The sequence below is a fragment of the Chiloscyllium plagiosum genome, chromosome 6, assembly GCF_004010195.1.
Source record: "Chiloscyllium plagiosum isolate BGI_BamShark_2017 chromosome 6, ASM401019v2, whole genome shotgun sequence".
Lineage (NCBI taxonomy): Eukaryota > Metazoa > Chordata > Chondrichthyes > Orectolobiformes > Hemiscylliidae > Chiloscyllium > Chiloscyllium plagiosum.
In genome coordinates, this window is record NC_057715.1 from 50,397,900 (window position 1) to 50,420,702 (window position 22,803).

Sequence of the window (22,803 nt, forward strand, 5' to 3'; positions counted from 1 at the left end):
ACAGCTGAAACTGACAACCGGAAGTGGCAGGGACAGGCCACTATAAATGCCGGAGGAAACACCACAGAAGCGCTTCACAGGAGGCTCCCAAGCACTGAGGATGTCACCTAGACAGGGGACGAAACGTTTGCAACAAAAACTTCCAGCTCGGTGAACAGAACCATAGCAACGAGCACCCGAGCTACAAATCTTCTCACAAACTTTGAATCTATAATACTGGTTGAAATCTTTTGGCATAAAAGTAACATCTATGTGTCAGAAGCACCACACTCAGAAATGATGGCCAAAGAGATAATAGAATTCCTACAGTGTGGAAACAGGCCATTTGGCCCATTGAGTCCATATTGAACCTCTGAAGAGCATTACACTCCTACCCCCTCTCTGTAACCCTGCATTTTCTGTGGCTAATTCACCTAGTCTGCACATCCCTTTACAATATGGGGTAATTTAGCATGGCCAATCCATCTAATCTGCATATTTTAGACTATGGGAGCACCTGGAAGAAACCCACACAGACACGGAGAGAACGTGCAAACTCCACAAAGACTGAGGGTGCAATCAAACCCAGGTCCTTGGCTCTGTGATGCAGCTGTGCTGACCACTGAGCCACCATGCTACCCCAATGTATTCATAATTTAATCAAACAGATTGAGAATCATCTTGTAAAAGGCAGGCTGTAAGAACAGGAGAGATCCTATAAACTGTGTGGCAGAACGAAATTAGAGTCACTAACACCACTATCCATTTCCCAGGCTATGACATGCATGTAAAAGTGTGTGTCTTAGACTTCTTGTAAGTAGCTCAGTTGGACAATTGGTTTAATGCCATTAGTACAGAGTCCAACCCCATTCTGGCTGGGATCGTTTCGAGACTTTAATCCTTAACCTATGTTTGATTGAGGTCATAATTATGGTTTGGACCTCTCCTCAGGCAGAAAGGATGAATCACCCAACAAGCGTAAATAACAGTTGCTTTATAGATGCCCAGTCCCCCTGCTTTGGTGATTCCTGAAGAAGGGCCTGTGCCCGAAACGTCGAATCTCCTGTTCCCTGGATGCTGCCTGACCTGCTGTGCTGTTCCAGCAATAAAGTTTCAACCCTGCTTTGGTGGGTACTGCTCAGTAAAAAGCAGAGAAGTATTCCAAGTGCCGCATGAAATGTACCTAATAATGAAATGTCAAATTGATGAAGCTACAACAAAAGGTTGCCTGTAATCTCCACAGAAGAAACAGCACTGAACAAACTACCTAAACAATCCCACAACCAAAAAATAGGAAACAAATCTAATCTGGTGAAATAATGCTCCAATAGTCCACACTCAATCATCAAAGAGACGAAAGGAAACACCAATCATGTTAGCAGGCAATGCTTATTCACCAACAGCCCGCTCACTGATGTAACAGCTATGGAAAAATAAGCAAATTTAAAGCTTCAGATTGATGCTTTTTAATCAGATAAGTTCTAGTGAAAGAGCATCAATGTGAAACATTAGACTGAATTTTAGCCATAGAGATAAGAAACAGAAGATGGGTTTGTTTTTGGGCCATAAGTCGGCCTCCAGTAGGCAACAGATTTTTGTTACAATTTGTAATTAGATAAATGCTTAATTGATAAGGAGGTTGGTTTCCTGTGCACTTACAGCCAGTGGAGTTGGGTCAGCTGAAGTGGGAAACACAGTTTCTGATCAACAGCCCATAACAATTATTTGCTTCCACCAGCTTTGGTGGTGGAAGCAGGGTCATTGGGGACATTTAAGTGACTGCTGGACATGCACATGGATAACAGTGAGTTGAGGGGTGTGTAGTTTGTTATTATATTTTACATTAGAATTAAACCTCGGCACAACATCGTGGGCCAAAGGGCCTGTCTGCGCTGTACTTTTCTATGTTCTATGGAGACTACTGATTGTCCTAAGGGGGAGTTTTGTGGTTTGTGTCAAAGCTTTCTACTACACCAGAGGGAAGTGAGATTCCAGGGGAAGCTGGAATCTTGGTATCTGCAGCAAGCTGCTTCTCAATTCATCAATATCAACTTAGGTCCAATGCAGGGGATTGTAAGAAGGAAGAAGTGGGAGGAGGAGGCATCTCTTTGTTCATCCCTAACAATGAACTGACAGCTTCCAGGACCTCACTATTCAAGTGCACACCCCTCTGGAGGGCCATGTTATGAAGAACTCAAAGATCACCACAGAAATTGAGACTCTTGCAAGTGTGTTGCATATTGACACATTCAGCTAGACAAGGCACTGGATCTGCACCCTCAGACACCCAGTGTTCATTTTAATGACCGTTTTACTGAGAGGGTGGCATTGATTGTGTTTTGGATGTGTCCTTGGCACCTTGCCAATGGCTCCTTGACCTCTGGAGTGCAAAGCAGTGTCATTTCTGATCCAAGTTAACTGCTCCTTCTTACTACAGAACCAGAGCCACCCCATTTTCAAGTAGTGAAATTCCCCTTTGCACTCTTGTCTCTCTTATGCTCATAGTGATGCCTTGAGGCAGTCTTGAAAGTCTCCCACTTTCTACCTATGTTCCCTGAGCTGATCTTTCTCTGAAGATGAGAGATCTCTACATCTCTTAAAAAAATTAAGCTTCAACCTTGACAAGTTACTAAATTTTTAAGCTAGTTTTAATTGGAAAGCTACAGGGATTTCTGGTCCATCATTCCAAAGCCTTGATGATTATTTAAAACTTAAATTGACATGGACTCAGTCCCAGGTTTTTTTTTCTTGAATCCGGATTTTGGGAGCCCAAACATTGAGCCCATTTTTATTGTTTCCCTCTTGGGTATTGATGAAATGCAGGGTATCCCTGCTAAAGGTGTCAGGCCTCCAGTTTCCTGTGACATCTCACATCCCTCCAGTACAGTCAAAAACTTTGACACACACCACAGATTTCTCCCTCACGACAACTGACTTCCTCAAAGTTGCTTATCATGAGGAATGTATTATAAATGTATCTCCTAATTGACCTGGCCATCTTCCACTAGCTCTAATTGGCAAGATATTCTACCATTTAAGAGTTTCTCAAACTTAAAATCTTGAATTTGAATCAGTGTCACATCTGGAAGCCAATTCCTGAGATGCAACCTGACATTTTTCTATCATTATTCTATTATAGTATGCTGGGCAACATTTACCCATTCTAAATTTCTCTTGAACGGAGTGTCTTGCTCGGCCATTTCAAAGGGCATTTTAAAGTCAACCATATTACTCTGATTCCGCAATTACATGTACAAAAGTTCCGGTAAGGAGAACTGATCTCACTTATCTAAAGAACATTTGTGATACAGATGGATTTTTACAACAATGGATGATCGTGTTTTATGGGTCACCATCGCTGAGATTAGATTAAGATACCCTTGCTGAACATTTTCAGCATTTTCTGTTTCTATTTCAGATTTCCAGCATCAGGCATGGGAAACAATCAGAGGGCTATCATCCTTGAGTTCCTTTTCTCATGTACGTGTCTAACATCTGAAACTCATTTTGCATGTCATTAAATAAAATTCTATTCAATTCATTGACTCCTCTATGAAGCATGACTTTTGGCTACTCTGTTTCTTTTTCCAGAAGTGTTTCAATCCAATCTACGATGCTTTTCAATGTAGTGCCAGTGGGGAAATGCATTTTTCAACACTCTTAGTCAATACCATGACTATAACTTTCTCCATAGCTTCAATTCTCTGCTTCCATTTCTCCTCATTAATGCCAAGTTGTTCTCAATCACCTTACTCTTGGTAACTGAAACTGTCCACATTATATTTGTCCAACATGAGTTACCTACTGAACAATTCCAGGAACTCAACAGTTCTATGAGCATTTGACCCCTCTCCTCTGCTTCACCCATTTCATTCTTTCTACAAAATCCCTCTGACACAGATAGCTAAACAAAGTCTGGAAAGTATGATCCAGAATCCTGAAACAAGCACAGAGAGTGCTGGAGAAACTCAAAAATCTGGCAGCCGTCTGTGGAGAGAGAAACAGAGTTAATGTTTTCAGGATGATTATGACTTCTTCAGAACTTTTCATAGCAGAATTGTATTTGTTTCAGATTTCCCTATCCGCAATATTTTGCTTTTATATGATTAACACCAATCAAAACTCCTCTTAACTATTTCATATGTCTATTATTATAGAACAAATATAACTTATCCAATGGCACTTCAATTCTGAACCTCTCTAAAGCTGAACATCACTCATGTTTATACTGGCATCCAGAAGCTGAGAAAAGCATTTGTTGTGGAAACATCATATATCAAAAGGTTTGAAACAAATATTGAAGTCAGCACAGGAACTCTGTTGGTATTTATTGTGTGAAAAACTGTTGGGAGTAAGGGATTGATAAAGGAACTTGAAATTCACGTAAGGCCATTCATCTAATGTGATAGCATGAAAATAGTCTGGCCAAATGCACCTCATCCTAAATTATGGAAACATCATAATTTACATCTGTGAGGCTAGCACATTGCAGTTCACTGGAAATTTTTGACATAGTTGGCACTACTTCACTGGTATATGGAAGAACTAACTAAAAACTTTAAAATCTTTGGTGGAGCAAGGGAACCTCTGATCAAATGAAGATCTCTCCTGGATCCTCCCTGAACAACAGAAAAGTACCTTTTCCTATAGGGCTGCAGTAGGAATCTTGCAAATTCTCACCTGGTAAGAGTTCTCCAAAAGCCGTTCAAAGCTGGAAGGTGGGGGATTCTCAGATACATTTGACCAAAGATGTTGACCTCGTGATTCATTCACAGAAACATATATTTTCCAAAATTGCCACAGCATAGGAAAGGCGGTTTAAAAAGTGTACCTGCACCACCTGACATTTTATTTTCCAATTAGGGATGTTACAGATTTCCAATTTTGTCTAGACTTTACTGGCAGAACCAAAGTCTTCTCTAAATTCTTGCAGTCATGCAAATTGTGCATTTTCCTTTCTGCAAAAAAAAGGACATAATCCTGAAGAACAATATGCTCTCATTGCAACTGGTAGTAGATTAGAATAGTTGATCTTGTGTCCAATCTTCAAGAATCTGCAAAGACTGTGACAAATCCATAATAATATCAGACCTTTGAATGGTATTTGTACAGCAGCTAAAATGCATTGCAGTAGTTAAGTTTGGAGTTACAAATAGATGCATACAAATTTCAATTACATAGGGTTGAGGTGGGATTAGAGGCAAGAAGTAAAATAGTTACTTGCCATGTAAAAGGGATTTTCCATAAAGAATGAAATAGTCATGTTAAATGAGCTCAACTGTACCCATCTTTGTAAATTATTCTGTAACTTCAATGTTTTCATGCCTCCACAACCTAGGAAATTCCTGCAAATTCATCTTCATTCTGTATGTTATGTTGAAAGGGAATAACAGTAATGATGAATTTCATCTTTTTACGTCAAAACCCAACATTCAATCTTTCTGGAAAACAGTTCATGAAAAGCAAAAACAATGAGTAACCTTATAGCATCCTCAAATTATTGTAAATTAGAACATAAGCTCTTGCTGAAATTCTCACTATATAAACATTTTTGCAGCAAGGAAAATTGTTTCCATACTAAAAATATGGATGAAGAATGTTTGAAATATATGTCAAGCTAAGTGATTGCACCTTCTGTCACAAGTGTCTTTTTAAAATTAATTTCTCACTCACAATTCAATTCTAGAATTCAGTACTTTGTTCCAATGCATAATAGGTCTGTATAATAAGGTCTGGAACCAAGTAAGCCTGACAGAGCCCAAATTAAGTATTGGTGAGTAGGCTATTAGTGAAGAATTACCCTTTGACAGCACTGTTAATGCCTCTTTCCATCACTTAGCTGAAGATCAAGAATAATTTGAAATTATGCTGTTGGTCAGATTGGAATTTGCCCATTTTTTGTGAACAGTGCACATCTAGATAGTATTTCACATTGTCAGGTAGATAGAGTCATACAGTCAAAGAGGTGTATAGCATGGAAACAGACCCTCCGGTCCAACATGTCCATGCTGACCAGATATCCCAACCCTGTCTTGTCCCACCTGCCAGCACCTGGCCCATTTCCCTCAAAACCCTGCCTGTTCATATACCTATCCAGATGCCTCTTAAATGTTGCAATTTTATGAGCCTCCACCACTTCCTCTGGCAACCCATTCCACTCAAGTACCACCCTCTGCGTGAAAAGGTTGCCCCTTAGGTCTCTTTGATATCTTTCCCCTCTCACCCTAAACTTATGCACTCTAGTTCTGGATTCCCCCACCCCTATCCATGCTCCTCATTATTTTATAAACCTTTATAAAGTCACCCCTTAGCCTCCAACGCTCCAGGGAAAACAGCCCCAGCTTACTCAACTTCTCCCTATAGCTCAAATCCTCTAAACCTAGCAACATCCTTGTAAATCTTTTCTGAACCCTTTCAAGTTTCACAACATCCTTCCAATAGGAAGGAGACCAGAACTGCACACAATATTCCAAAAGTGGCCTAACCAATGTCCTGTACAGCCACAACTCCCAACTCCTGTACTCAATACTCTGACCAATAAAGGAAAGCATACCAAATGCCTTCTACACTATCCGATCTACCTACAACTCTACTTTCAAGGAGCTATGAACCTGCACTCTGTTGATTCTCTAGCCCTTTTGAAACAAAGGAAATAACAATAAATTTGAGCCTGATTCTACACATTTTCATCATCCACACAATAAATTTGATAGAAGAACTAACCAGACTTAGTCAAGCTGGAGCAAAGTTCTATGTAAAAAGACAGTACAACAAGCAAATTCTTCTGCTAAACTGTCCACAAAGAACCATAATGCACAGAAAGATAGATTAATCTTGCACTTTTCCTTACCTTTGAACATCCTGAAGATTTAAAGTGTATGTATTGTTGTAACGGAGGAAAAATGATTCTATAATGATTTGGAATGGGTTAGCAACTTATAATTACAATCATAAGAATTTTTCACAAGCATCTTAAACAATGCAATGAAAGTCAAACTGAACACAATTTTAAGCCATATAACATGTCAATGTATGCTAATTTGAGAAATGTGCAAATGTAGGGTTAGCTATTTTAATGATGGTGCTATTTTACAATGAGTTCATGTAAATAATCTTACTTTCCATCTTTACTTATTACAGCAACGTGGGTTGGAGGAGGCTTCATCAATGGAATTGCTGAAATAGTTTATCTGCCGCATCGTGGTCTAAGCTGGGCACAGGCACCCATAACTTATTGTTTGAATCTTATTTTAGGTAAGAGCTAGAAAACAAAATGGTACAATGCAAGACTCACCCAGCAAGATAATTTACATTTAAGCAAGGATGCAACCCTCTTGATCAAAAATAAGTGTATCATTTACCTATTGAGCATGTTCATAAGATGAATTGGTTTAAATGAAACAAAACTTCAAAGCCCATTGAATACCAAAAACACATACAAAAATGATGATCCAATAATTAACAAAGTTAGTGACAGTATTCACTTTAAAATGTTTTGCCACAGACCATTAGGACACAGGCTTTCATCTTTTATCTTCTAATTAGTAAGTTAATGATCTCAGCTGTATAACCATGATTACATTGGTGAAGACCAGACATTTTCCACAGGAAAAGTTAAGAAGAGCAAAGAGAGGACACGAGCAGTCTTTGGCAAATAGAATAAAGGAGAACCCTAAAGCTTTTATGGGTATGTGAGGAATAAAAGGATAATTAGGGTAGGAATAGGGCCAGTCAAAGAGAGAAGTGGGAAGTTGAGTGTAGACCCTGTAGAGATTGGAGAGGTGTTAAATGAACATTTCTCATCAGTTTTCACTCAGGAAAAGGAGAATATTGTAAAGGAGAAGAATGAGGTACAAAATATTAGACTAGAAAGGATCGAGGTTAGTTACGAACAGGTGTTATCAATTCTAGAAGGAGTGAAAGTAGACAAGTCCGCTGGGCCAGATGGGATTTATCTGAGGATTCTCTGGGAAGCTAAGGAGGAGATAGCAGAGCCTTTGGCTTTGATATTTGAGTTGTCATTGTCTACAGGTTTAGTACTAGAGGACTGGAGGATTGCAAATGTTGTGCCCTTGTTCAAGAAGGGCAGTAGAGATGACTCAAATAATTATTGACTAGTGAACCTTACTTCTGTTGTAGGAAAGGTTTTGGAAAGAATTATAAGAGATAAGATTTATAATCATCTAGCAAGCAACAATTTGATTTCAGATAGTCAACATGGTTTTGTCAAGGCAGGTCGTGTCTCACAAATCTCATTGAGTTTTTTGAGAGAATGACCAAGCATGTAGATGAGGGTAGGGCAGTTGACGTGTTATACACAGACTTCAGTAATGCCTTTGATAAGGTTCTACATGGTAGGCTGTTGGAGAAAAGGCAGAGGCATGGAATTGAGGGTGAATTAGCAGTTTGGATTAGAAACTGGCTTTCTGAAAGAAGGCAGCGAGTGGTGGTTGATGGAAAATATTCAGTCAGGAGTCCGGTTACTAGTGATGTGCCACAAGGATCTGTTTTGGGACCACTGCTGTTTGTCATTTTTATAAATGACTTAGACGCAGGCATAGGTGGATGGATTAGTAAATTTGCAGATGATACTAAAGTTGGTGGAGTAGGGGACAGTTTTGAAGAATGTTACAGGTTGCAGGGGGACTTGGATAAACTGCAGAATTGGGCTGAGAGGTGGCAAATGGAGTTCAATGCAGCTAAATGTGAGGTGATGCACTTTGGGAAGGATAACAGGAACGCAGAGTACTGGGTCAATGGAAAGATTCTTGGTAGTGTGGATGTGCAGAGGAATTTTGCAGTCCATGTACATAAATCCCTGAAAGTTGCCATCCAGGTGGATACTGCTGTTAAGAAGGCATACGGTGTGTTAGGTTTCATTCATAGAGAGATTGAGTTCCGGAACCGCAATATCATGCTGCAACTATACAAAGAGCTGGTGCGGCCACACTTGGAATATTGTGTACAGTTCTGGTCCCCATATTTCAGGAAGGATGAGGAAGCATTGGAAAAGGTGCAGAGATTTACCAGGATGTTGCCTGGTCTGGAGGCAAGGTCTTATGAGGAAAGGCTCAGAGACTTGAGTCTGTTCGCATTGGAAAGAAGAAGGCTAAGAGGGGATTTGAGACATACGAGATGATCAGAGGATTAGTCAGTGAAAGTCTTTTTCCTAGGATGGTGACGTCAGCTTGTACCAGGGGGCATATCTACAAATTCAAGGGTGATAGATTTAAGACAGATGTCAGAGGCAGGTTCTTTACGCAGAGAGTGGTAAGGGCGTAGAATGCTTCCTTTCACTTTTAAATCAAATAAGAAAGAAAAGTCAGAGCAAGGAGCAGAGATCAGCTCAACCATATGTTCCCACTGTTTATTCTCAGATGATACTGGATGCGCTCGTGCTGAATAAATTGAACCATAGAGGAGAAAAATGGACCCCAACAGCGTGGCACCTGAAGAGAGCAATTCTCCTTCTTAAAAATGTTTAATTAAGTTAGAATCTTTATGCAAAATGTTGTGTAAGAATCAATAACTGGGTTTGGATAGGTGGCTGGGGTTTGGTTGGTCATTTGCAGGGAAGGATTAAGATTTAAGTTCCATACACATTGTTTTGCACCATTGGTGCCCTATTCATAAGATGTACCATCAATTGTCCCAATGTTTGGCTGGGTCAACTTTTGAGGGCATTAGCAAAACAGATCATGGCAAAACTAACAGAATTGTATAGACTTTCTGTCCTCATAAATATAACAGCTGTTTTACTTTTAATGTAGGTGGCCTTTTCTTTGCAAAACCAATGAGGACCAATCAATACGTCACCATGATGGACCCACTGCAGATTAAATTTGGTAAAGTTATGAGTAGCCTCCTTTTGATCCCAGCTATATTAGGAGATATTTTCTGGTCAGCTGCTATTCTTGCAGCATTAGGTAAATATCAAAAGTTTGCTGAAATTATATATATTATCATACAGAATTATTATTCCATAATTTACTAACAAGGATTCATATCTATTATAGGTGCTACAATGACTGTAATTTTGGATATTGAAACCTATTTGACAATCCTCATATCAGCTTGTGTAGTTATAATATACACATTATTGGGTGGTCTCTACTCTGTGGCATATACAGATGTAATGCAAATGATTTTTATCATCATCAGTCTAGTAAGTATTTTCAATGTATTATCCAATTTCAGAAATTCTGAAACTGTATCACATTTTTAAAAAAAGGTTGCCCCAGAGTTTCATTATGGGTGAATGTAAGTCAAACAAAATAAAGAATTGCAAAAGCATAAACATAAAAAAAACTATTTTTGTTTGCACTTAGCCAAATTTTGATTAGGTTCCATACAATGTGGAGACAGGCCATTCAGCCCAACAAGTTCACATCAATCCTCCCAGACCAATACACCTAACGCTATGGGCAATTTAGCATGGCCAATTCACTTAACCTACATGTCATTGGACTGTGGGAGGAAGCCCACACAGACACAGGGAGAATGTGCAAACTCCACACAGTCACCCAAGGCTAGAACTGAACCCAGGTCCCTGCTGCTGTGAGGCAGCACTGCTAACTACCGAGCCACTCCAAAGTTTGAGTTGAATTCATAAAAAAAACCATACTTCTCGCACTGAGACACAAGTCACTTCCAGTTGCACTTGTATGTTAAGATGTCATTAAATTGCTTGCAGGTTCTCAGGTGCACAGGCATCCTATGCATGATCACATGAATTCAATTCAAATCCACTAAAAAAACAGTGAGTTAAAATCATCTGCCAGCAAAAATCATTCATCTTTTGAAAATAAATTTGAAGGATGACTAACCTTGAGACTATTCCTTTGCAAGGAGATAAAATTAAAAGCAGAATTTGTGCAGAACAACCTTAGTCAATTACTGTGAATATTTGCACAACAAAAAGATTAGACCCAATTTTAATTTCTAGGTCTTGTATGAAAAGGCAGACAAAATCCTGGCCCAATGAATACAACTTTAAAAAACTAATGATTCGGAGATGCCGGTGTTGGACTGGGGTGTACAAAGTTAAAAATCACACAACACCAGGTTATAGTCCAACAGGTTTAATTGGAAGCACACTAGCTTTCGGAGCGACGCTCCTTCATCAGGTGACAACCACCTGATGAAGGAGCATCGCTCCGACAGCTAGTGTGCTTCCAATTAAACCTGTTGGACTATAACCTGATGTTGTGTGATTTTTAACTTAAAAAGCTAATGCTGACACTTCATGTTTTCAGACCAGAGAGTTTTGCTGGATTGTGAGTCAGGCCAAGAAATCTAGGAAAAGATTGTCTGTTCTCTATATGGACTGGATGGAAACCTACATGCACGGGTGTTCAACACAGTGTTCAAATTTTAAAAATATAGATTAAAGCATAAAACAACCCTAATATTTTCATCCCATCACTGTTATTCTCCAGGCATCATTCCACCTAATACCCTGTTCCCATTCCATGACCCCCTCAACCTCCATGTGAACCTATGCCCCTCTGCCCTATGGCTTCCATAGCCAGCCATATCTGCTGCTGCCAGCATATGTCCATCTACTCACCTCTCATGGTCTTCGTACCTCCTGTGCCTACTGATACATATGTATCTATCCCTCATGGTGCCTCATTTCTCCTGTACCAATGTGTGTCCATCTACGTATCTCCCATGGTTCCTCATACTAACTCCATGCCCCTCAGTGATCCCCATAGCTTTTCATAGCTGCCATGACAACATGTGCCAAGTCATAATCCACCGCCTAGCCTTTACCCTTTTCTCTCCATGTCAACTCATTAATCATTCAGCTTGGGCATTCCTTAGGAGGGACATTGACAAAAAAACTGGCTGTTTATGTTGTTGCAAACTCCTTCAACTATTACCACATGAAAACATGTACTTCACTTAAATAAATCCCTTGTGCAAATAATCTTTTCTACTCTACAAACAGTTTGAACTATCTATCAAGATACTCACCTGAGGGGCACCCATTGTGAAAATGATAGTTTGGGAAACCAATGATCCAACATAATTCTTACGATGGTTTATTCCAACAGGAATTCTGCAAAACTGAGCATTGTTAACAGTTTTAAATTCAGCAATGTATTGATAGTTTTGACAGTCCCAATCATTGTCTCAGGCAAGAGCAAAGTAATTGAAAGTATCATTAATGGTGTTATTATGCAGCACTTACTCAGCAATAATCTATTTATGGATGCTCAGTTTGGGTTTTGCCAGTGCCACTCAGCTCCTAATGTCATGACAACTTTGGTCAAAATGTGGACGAACAAACTGAACATTGAAATTGATGAGAGAGTAACAGTCCTTGACATCAAGGTAGCATTTGACCAAGTGTGGCATCAAGGAGCCATAGCAGAACTGGAGTTAATCGGGGTGCACACTTGCTGCTAGTTTGGAGTCATACCTAGCTCAAAAGAAAGATGTTCCAATTTGTTGGAAGTCAATCATCTCAGCCATAGGGCATTAATGTAGGTGTTCCTCAGGGTAGTGTCCCAGCTACCTCATCAATGACATCCCCTTCATCTTAAGAACAGAAGTGTGGGTGTTTCCTGATGATTGTGACTCCTCAGATACTGAAATATCCATTGTCAGCAAGACCTGGACAACAATCAGATCTGGGCTAATATGTGGCAAGAGTCAAAAAGTGTAGTGCTGGAAAAGCACAACCGGTCAGGCAGCATCCGAGGAGGGAATGAGATAAGTAGATGAAAGTGGGTAGTGATGGTGACAGGAGTGGTGTGGAGGTGGAGCAGATAGGTGCGAAGGAAGATGGACAGGTAGGTCAATTCAAGAGGGTGGTGCCAAGTTGGGGGGTTGGTTCTGGGATAAGGTGGTGGTAGGGGAGATGATGAAACTAGTGAAATCAACATTGATCCCGTATGGTTGGAGGTGGGAGATGAGGCACCCTTCCTCCAGGTGTCAGATGGCTAGAATTTGGTGGTAGAAGAGGCCCAGGACTTGCATTTCCTTGGCAGAGTGGGAAGGGAAATTAAAGTGTTCGGGCACAGGGCAGTGGGGCTGTTTAGAGCATGTGTCCCAGAGATGTTATAGAACATAGAACATAGAAAAATACAGCACAGTACAGGCCCTTTGGCCCTCGATGTTGCACCGATCCAAGCCCACCTAACCTACACTAGCCCATTATCCTCCAAATGATTAGATTAGATTACATTACATTACATTACAGTGTGGAAACAGGCCTTTCGGCCCAACAAGTCCACACCAACCCGCCGAAGCCCAACCCACCCAGACCCCTACATTTACCCCTTACCTAACACTATGGGCAATTTTAGCATGGCCAATTAACCTGACCTGCACATCTTTGGACTGTGGGAGGAAACCGGAGCACCTGGAGGAAACCCACGCAGACACGGGGAGAACGTGCAAACTCCACACAGTCAGTCGCTTGAGGCGGGAATTGAACCCGGGTCTCTGGCGCTGTGAGGCAGCAGTGCTAACCACTGTGCCACCGTGCCGCCTATCCAATGCCCGTTTAAATGCCCATAAAGAGGGAGAGTCCACCACTGCTACTGGCAGGGCATTCAATGAACTCACGACTCGCTGAGTAAAGAATGTTCTCCAAAATGTTCCACAATTTGGTGTTCTGTCTCCCCGGTGTAGAAGAGACCACATCAGGAGCTACGGACACAGTAGATGACATGTGTGGAAGTGCAGGAAAATTTCTGTCAGAAGTGGAAGGATCATTTGAGCCTTGGATGGAGGTGAGGGGGTAGGTTGGGACACAGGTTTTACACCTTTGGTGGTGGCAAGGGAAGGTGCCAGGAGTGGATGGTAGGGTGGTGGGGCGTGTGGACCTAACAAGGGATTCACGGAGGAAATGGTCTCTGTAGAACACAGATTGGGAGGGGGAGGGAAATATATATCTCTGGTGGTGAGGTATGTTTGTAGGTGGCAGAAAGGGCAGAGGATGATGCATTGGATCTGAAGGTTGGTAGGGTAGAGGGTGAGGACCAGGTGGTGTTCTGTCCTTGTTGCAGTTGGCAGGGTGGATTTTAAGGGTGGAGGTGCAAAAAGTTGAAGAGATGAGCTGGAGGGCATTGTTGACCACATGGGAGGGGAAATTGTGGTCCTTGAAGTATGAGGCCATCTGGGATGTTCTGGAGTGGAATTGGTCCTCCTGGGAGCAGATACAGTGAAGGCGGAGGAATTGGGAGTAAGGGATAGCATTTTTACAGGAGATGGGGTCGGCTGAGGTGTAGTCTAGTAGCTTGGGAGACAATGAGTTTGATGTAGATGTCCGTGTTCAGTTGGTCGCTGGAAATGGAGGTGGAGAGGTCCAGAAAGGGGAGGGAGGTGTCCGAGATGGTCCAGGTGAACTTGACATCAGGGTGGAAGGTGTTTGTGAAGTTGATGAACTGTTCAACCTCTTCATGGGAGCACATGGTGGTGCCGATACAGTCATCGATGTAACAGAGGAAAAGGTGGGAAATGGTGCCAGTGTAGCTGTGGAAGGTGAACTGTTCCATGTACCCAACAAAGAGGCAGACATAGCTGAGGCACATACTAGTCCATGAGTCCATGGCTACCCTTTTGGTCTGGTGGAAGTGGGAGGATTCAAAGGAGAAATTGTTGAGGGTGAAGACCAGTTCAGTCAATCGAGTGAGTGTGTAAGTGTAAGGGTACTGGTTGGGTCAGCGGGAGAGGAGAAAACATTGACTCACCTGCTCCTCGGATGCTGCCTGACTGGCTATGCTTTTTCAGCAACACACTTGTTGACTCTTGCCACTTATTAGCTCAGATCTGTTGTCCAGGTTTGATGCTGAGCTCCAGCATCTGCAGTCCTCTCTTTCTCCCTAATAAGTGACAAATAATACTTACACCACACAAGCTCTAGGCAATGACCAGTTCAAACAAGAAAGAATCCAACCATCACTCCTTGATATTCAACGGCATTAACATTACTGAATACCCACTACCAACAGCCTAGGAATTACCAATGACTAGAAACTAAATTGGACGAGCCATATAAATACTGTGGCTACAAGAGCAGGTCAATGGTTAGGAATGCTGTGTCGAGTAAACCATTTCCTGTCTCCCAAAGCCTGTCCACCAACTACAAGGCACATCAGTATGTTATGGAATACTTTACACAAGCCTAACTGGACGCAACCCTAACAATACAAGGAGCTTGACATCTTTCAGGCCAAAGCAGCCTGTCTGCTTGGCATTCCATCAATCAGGTTCACCATAGATGCACAATGGCAGTATGTACTATTAACAAGATGCACTGCAATAACTCACCAAGGCTCGTATGACAGCACCTTAAAATAATACAAACAGCATGGGTTCAATTTCAATTCTAGCTGAGGTTGAGTTGGGGCCTGTCTTGAAGCCCTGTTTCTGACAGTGAAATACAAAGGCAAATCACCATGGACAAAACTGCTAACACAATGGTACAAGATGAAGTATCAGCAGGCAGTTAGCTAAGGACTGGAACAGAGCATTTCTCAAGTGAATTGACCTAATAATTTTTGTTGGGGAATTTATAGTGATAATAAATTTGCTCAGCTAGCCTTATTACAGGTGCAAGTCCAATGTTGATCTGCATAACGATAAAGGAGCAAGTCTATCTATTTTCCACATGAAAGTGGGAAAATCCGTCTGAGGCTATAGCATAAATTTTCCTCCATACAATTTATCAGTATGTCCTTTAATTATACCTTTTCCATTTTGCCCTAGTCCTTCAGATTAATAAATGGATTGTTACTATTGCCAAGACCCAATATTCATTATTAATGTTATCCATAGTTATATAAAAATTTCAATATTAGAGAAAAATCAATTTTCCCTATTTGACTAGACAACTAAAGTGTGGTTAAGTATTATAGAAATGGTGCCAGTTCAATTTCTGTATCAAATGTGGAAGTTCATGGAGATCTGATGTCTTACCTTGCCCCACACTTTCGGAGTGGCACCCCTCTATTCTTTACAATAAGGCATTTTTCTCTAATGTCAAGATGAGAGTGATGCTGGAAAAGCACATTCCTGATGAAGGGTTTTTACCAGAAACATCGGTTTTCCTGCTCCTCAGATGCTGCCTGACCTGCTGTGCTTTTCCAGCACCACTCTCATCTTGACTCTAATCTCCAGCATCTGCAGTAGCCACTTCTGCCTGTTTTTCTCTAATGGACAATTGCCTATGTCCTTTGTGCACTATAGTTAATTACCAAAGATTACTATGTTTCCTGGCAAATTTTTGCTCAATATTTACCTTCCAGATCTGCCTGCCTTTTCCTCAATTTCCTTTACTCCCCATTCCTTCATTGATCTAGATAACAATTCTTAAATGTTAAGAATTAAGGTGTTAGGGTAATTGCTTCAATCATCAATTCTGATCATGGAGTTTGCAACTTCAAAATTCGCCTAATCTCAATCCTTAATTTTTTACATTTGATTTTACTTCTATATGCTCTTATAGTAAATTCTTCAACCATTCAAATATTTGTACAACTATCAATCTGTGTACTCTCTCATCTCTTCATGATTTTAAACAGCTTTTAAAACAATTTGGAACCTTCTCTATTTTAAAACAATCATGTTAAAAGCTCTTTTTATTAGATCAGACAAGGGAGTATCCTACTTGTACTTCATTATTACTTTTTCTGTCATCTCCATATGCTTCATATAGTGCAGAGCCCAAAAGTTGTTCTCTTGCAAAGGTTTCATACAATTAAATCTTGAATCTTATATTGTATGTTCTTGCAACAAAGCCCAGTTTTACATTTTTAAATGTGAAATTTAAGGTTTTGCTTTAAAATTCTGTGAATATGAACCCCCATAATGTTCTACTCTTCTAAATAACCCACATTTTCCACTAAGTATAATTCCCAGCTTGTGTTTTATCAATTAAAATGCACCGTTTCAAATTTTTAAAGTTTGAACGCTTTACTTTTTTCCCCATTCCATCATTTTATCATAATTCCCTGGCAACTTCCCTTGTTTCCCATAATTATATACCAACAATTATTTTAGCAATATCTATTCTCTCTCGCAAGAGTTTGTGTAATGAAATGCATAGCATCCAGATGATCTGAGTTCAAGTCCAACCTCATGCCTTGTTGGCCACAGAAGGTCATCCATAATGTGACTAAGAAAGACGATTATCAACCTGTAATTCCCCCCAAGGTGCCCATGATAGGCAGTGAAAATAAGAAAGTCTCCTGGCAACCATGTTGGATTTCGAGTGACACATCTCAAGCCATAGCCTCTGGCAGCAGGCTAGCAACCTCTGGCAGGAGAAACTAGTCGTGGAAACAGACAGAAGCAAGTGCTTCATCTGTCTCATGTCACTAGAGATGGCAGAGAATGAAGGAAAAAGATGCCTTCAATCTCTATATCTAAAACATTGATGTTCATAATTGAACATCAACAGTCTCAGAACTGAATAGGGACACTATTACCCACCTCCAAACATTTTAACAAAACTTCCCTTCGTTCCTACTCTTTCCTCCTTTGTTTTTAATCTGAAGTTCGACCCTTTCGTAGATTCCATGCTTCAATAGTTTGCAGGAATTTTGCATATTAGGAAATCTATGGAACATTTTAAAATGTTCAAAGTGTGATTAGAATACAACACAAATTGACAGTTACATAAGCTTTCAAAGTGAAGAGCATCCAACTCTAACACGATTAAAGCGGTAACGTGTTATGTAAACATTATATTCAGACTTGAGAATATAGATATTACCATGCAATCACAATACAATGTGTCAGTGCAGGTTCGGAGGGCCGAAGAGTCTGTTCCTGTGCTGTATTGCTCTTTGCTCTTTATTCAAAGCAAGACTGCCTACAATTACAGACAAATAGCTACCTATTTCGACAAAACATTTGAACACATGACACGATGAATAATATGATGAGGCAAATCAAATAGGCCACATTGTACTATTTCCATATTAACACCATAAAAAGTCTAATAAATTCTCAAACTGCTACAACCACTTTTCTCAACAGAAAAAAATTCTGCTGTTTTGAAAACCTCGATCAAAACTCAACCATCCAGCATTGATTTAGTTGCAAAACTCTTTCCAAAATGATAAGCTTAAGAGAAGATGTTCTCTTAAACACTCTCTCCGGTTTTGTTAAAAGAACAAGTTCTCGTCAGTCCTCTTTCAAGTATGCTTTTACAATTAATCTAATAATGTTTGGTAAGATTACAATTTTGCAGTTAACAATGATTTTCAGCAATCAGCTAAAACATGACAATACTAACTTAAGGAACCCATTAACAGGGATGTTGCCTCACTAACTTACTTTGAATGCCATTTAGAGATTCTGCAGAAGCAGTTAAAAAATAACCCATTGTTTTAGCAGCCTGTCGATTTTGGGATGCCTTTACTAACCTTCACTCACTACTTAAAAAAAAATCACTTCAAGGAGTGGTCTTCAGAATTTGAAGACGAGGGGCACCCACTACTCCAAGAGACTGCAGGTCTGTACATAGAGTGAAATGAAATGCGTGACCACCAGATGTGCGCAAGTAGGTTTCACCAGAGATCCAGGTTATGGAATAGCTTGGATTATCAAAGAAAGAACAACATGTGTTAGATAAACTCCTAACACTCTTTATAAAGGAGAAAATAAGAGTTAGATCCCAGGAGAGCTCAGAAACCCCAAATTGGCAAGCTGTAGTATTTTGTAGCATGGGGCAGGTCAGTGCAAACAGATCAAGCCATAATGGCCCATAAAAACTTGAAGCTTTCTTCCTGGCCCCACAGACTTTGTGATCACAATCTGTAGACATCTAAAGTCAATGTGTAACCGTGGGTCCACTATAGAATGCTATTGCAGAAGTGCAGTGGGGACAGTCTAAAACTGTGCTTAGCAACTATGTTTAACACCATTTATAAATGGGCTAATTTTCTCAATTAAACACCAGATCACAACACCAAAATCATTGGAGCATGATTGACAATAAATGTTGAAAGATTTGTTTTAAATTTAGTTATTAGAGTTTTATAAAAAGACATCTTACTTGGTTGGGCCTACATGCATCTCTGGAGTCAAAGCTATATGGTTGACTCTCAACTGTCCTCTGAAATGGCCTAGGAAGCCACTCACTGAAAAGTCTCAACAAAGAAATGAAACTTGATGGACAGCTGGCATTGACTTAAGCAGTGAAAAAGAAAATGGCAAAAAGAGCTGTGTCAACCTGCAAAGTTCTCCTTGCTAGTATCTGTGATAGATGTCTCACAGACAAGTCAAGAATAGCCTGAAATAGTCATACTCATGGAATTATACCTTATAGATAATGTCCTAGATACCACCAACCATCCCTGGATATGATATGCTCCACTGGCAAGACAGACCCAGCAAACATGACAGCACAGTGGTATACAGTTTTTTCTTAGATTAGATTACATACAGTATGGAAACAGGCCCTTCGGCCCAACAAGTCCACACCGCCCCGCCGAAGCGTAACCCACCCATACCCCTACATTTACCCCTTACCTAACACTATGGACAATTTAGCATGGCCAATTCACCTGACCTGCACATCTTTGGACTGTGGGAGGAAACCGGAGCACCCAGAGGAAACCCACGCAGACACGGGGAGAACGTGCAAACTCCACACAGTCAGTCGCCTGAGGCGGGAATTGAACCCGGGTCTCTGGCGCTGTGAGGCAGCAGTGCTAACCACTGTGCCACCGTGCCGCCTTTTGGAAAGGTATTATTCTGGGAGCCCTCAACGTTGGCTCCAGACCCCTTGAGGTCTCATGCCTTCAGGTTAAACATGGGCAAGGGAACCTTCTGTAAGTTATCATCTTCCCTCAACTGATGAACCAGTATTCCTCCATAATTAACACCACTTGGAGGAAGCACTGAGGGTGACAAGGATGCAAAAGTAATCTGGGTGGGGGATTTCAATGTCCATCACCAGAGTGGCTCAGTATCAGCACTACAGATTGAGCTGGTTGGGTCCTAAAGGACATAGCTGTTAAGCTGGATCTGCAGCAGCTTGTGAGTGAACCAACAAGTGGGAAAAATGTACTTAGCCTCATCCTTACCAATCTGCCAGCTGCAGATGCATCTGGTTATAACAGTCTTGGTAAGGATGACTATTGCATATTCCGTGTGGAGACAAAGTCTCACCTTCATATTGAGAATACCCTCCAATATGTTGTGTGGTACTATCACTGTGCTAAATAAGACAGACTTCAAACAGATCTAGCAACTCAAGACTGGGCATTCATATGTTGTCGTGGGCATTCACCAGCAGCAGAATGGTACTCTAGCACAATCTGGAACCTCATAACCAGGCATATCTCCCACTCAACCATTACCATCAAGCCAGGAGATCAGCCCTGGTTTAATGAAGAGTTCAGGGGGGCACGTAAGGAGCAGCACCAGACACACCTAAAAATGAGGTGTCAACCTGGGAAACTACCAAAAATGGCTACATGCATGCCAAACAGCATAAGTAGCAAGTGAGAGACAGAGCTAAGCATATAACTACCAACAAATCAGATCTAAGCTCTGCAATCCTGCCACATCCTGTCGCGAATGGTGATGGACAAATAAACAATTCACTCCACAATTATTCCCATCCTCAATGATAGATGAGTTCAATGCATCAGTGCAAAGATAAAGTTGAAGCATTTGCAGCAATCTCAGCCAGAAGCATTAAGTGGATGATCCAACATGGCTTCCTCCAGTGGACCATTACAGATACCAGTTTTCAGCCAATTCGATTTGCCTCACAGGATAACAAGATACAGTTGGAAGCAGTGGATGATGAAAAGCCAAGGCCCTTGACAATATACTGGCAATAATACTGAAGGCTTGTGCTCCAGAACTTGCCACTCCCCTAGCCAAGTTCTTCCAGTATGATTACAACACTAGTATCAACCTGACAATGTGGAGAATTGCCTAGGTATTTCCTGTACACAAAAAGCAGGACAAATCCAACCCAGCCAATTATCACCCCATTAAATCTCCTCACAGTTTTCAGTAAAGTGATGGAAGATGCCATCAACAGTGCTATCATTAACATCTTCTTGGCAATTGCTCATTGATGCCCAGTTTGGGTTCTATCAGAGCCGCCTAGCTCTGGGATATGATTCATCTGGGCCAGGGAATTTGTCCGTTTTAAGCCTGACAGAGTCTCTAATATTTTCCCAATTCCTCATTCAAACTGCAAGTTCCTTTTTCTGAATTCCATACATACATTGTCCTTTTCCAGAGTGAAGACCAAAGAGAGGTACTCTTCTACCATTCTTCTAATACCCTGCAGCTTCACACATAAGCATTCAGTCCCTCCACCACTGATGCTCAGTAGCAGCAATGTGTTGTTATCTGCAAGATACACTGCATCTGACAAAGGAACAGTGCTACAAAAGCTTGTGATTTCAAATAAACCTGTTGGACTATAGCCTGGTGTCATGTGACTTTTGACTTTGTCCACCCTAGTGTAACACTGGCACCTCAAATAACTAGTCTCAAATTCCTGCATTTGGCTCATATCCTTCTGAACCTTTCCTATTCATGTACCGCCCTTCCCCCAGTCCCTTTCAAATCTTTCTCCTCTCATCTTAAAGATATGCTCCCTAATTTTGTACAGCCCCACCCTAGGGAAAAGACCCTTGCTATTCATCTTATCTTTGCCCTCACGATTTTATTAACCTATATAAGTTCACCCCTCAACCTCCTATGCTGCTGTGAAAAATCCTATGGCTGTTTGATAATAGAATAATACATTAAAAAGTGTGCTAATGGTAACTTGTGATTATGTGTACTATGCAAAACTTAAAATTATGCTTTCTTGTTTTCCTTAACTAGTGGCTTTGTGTGCCGTTCACCATTAAAAATCCAGCAGTTGTAGACATCAAATATACAATGGTAAATGAACATTACCAGAGCCCGTGGATTGGTAAAATAGAAGTGAAGCAGATTGGCCGATGGATCGATGATTTACTTTATATGGTAAGAACTCTTGTGACGATGCTGCTGCATTAACAGGGTTATGCTGTCCTTGGCTATTGTTTTCAGAGAAGTCATAAAAGCAGTGATTCTGAGAAGTCTACATTTGAAGGGTTTTTGGGGAAAGTTTTAGTATAGCTAACAGATACTGACTCAAGTTTACAAGTTTAAAAAAAAGTGTACAATGAAAGGGGAGTGGCCAATTCTCCCAGCTCAGCTTCTCTCTGGCTTGGTTTGGTTTTTAGCAGTCTGGCTGTTCATTGAAAGCAATCAGTCAAATTTGAAATTAAGCTGGCCCAAGAAACAGTTACATGGAAGAAGGTGTTCCATGCTGAATCTCTCTGTTAACTTCTCTCTCTTGTAAGATTCCTTTTTTTGCCAGGGGGTTTTTAAGGGGATAGTTGTAAGTGTTTGGAACATAGAGTCATAGAGTCATAGCGATGTACAGCATGGAAACAGACCCTTCGGTCCAACCCATCCATGTCGACCAAATATCCTAACCCAATCTAGTCCCACCTACCAGCACCCAGCCCAGATCCTTCCAAACCCTTCCTATTCATATACCCATCCAAATGTGTCATTAAAGGTTGCAATTGTACCAGCCTCCACCACTTCCTCTGGCAGCTCATTCCATACACATACCACCCTCTGCGTGAAAATATTGCCCCTTAGGTCTCTCTTATATCTTTCCCCTCTCACCCTAAACCTATGCCCTCTAGTTCTGGACTCTCTGACCCCAGGGAAAAGACTTTGCCTATTTATCCTATCCATGCCCTTCATAGTTTTGTAAACCTCTATAAGGTCACCCCTCAGCCTCCGACACTCAAGGGAAAACAGCCCCAGCCTGTTCAGCCTCTCCCT

At 40.9% G+C, this 22,803-nt stretch overlaps 1 protein-coding gene across 3 annotated transcripts in view; it reads left to right on the plus strand.

Moving 5' to 3' along the window:
- The window catches only part of LOC122550574 (high affinity choline transporter 1-like), a 61,654-nt gene that overhangs the window by 16,290 nt on the left and 22,561 nt on the right, over positions 1 to 22,803 (plus strand). The window contains exons 2-7 of one of the 3 annotated variants that reach the window (XM_043691512.1): positions 3,398 to 3,459; positions 4,137 to 4,262; positions 7,120 to 7,233; positions 9,750 to 9,905; positions 9,996 to 10,144; positions 21,802 to 21,945. In XM_043691512.1, coding sequence (XP_043547447.1) covers positions 9,773 to 9,905; positions 9,996 to 10,144; positions 21,802 to 21,945 — 426 coding nt within the window. In that variant the 5' untranslated portion in view covers positions 3,398 to 3,459; positions 4,137 to 4,262; positions 7,120 to 7,233; positions 9,750 to 9,772. The remainder of the gene's footprint in view (positions 1 to 3,397; positions 3,460 to 4,136; positions 4,263 to 7,119; positions 7,234 to 9,749; positions 9,906 to 9,995; positions 10,145 to 21,801; positions 21,946 to 22,803) is intronic. The other 2 variants (XM_043691511.1, XM_043691510.1) reach the window with 2 other exon arrangements.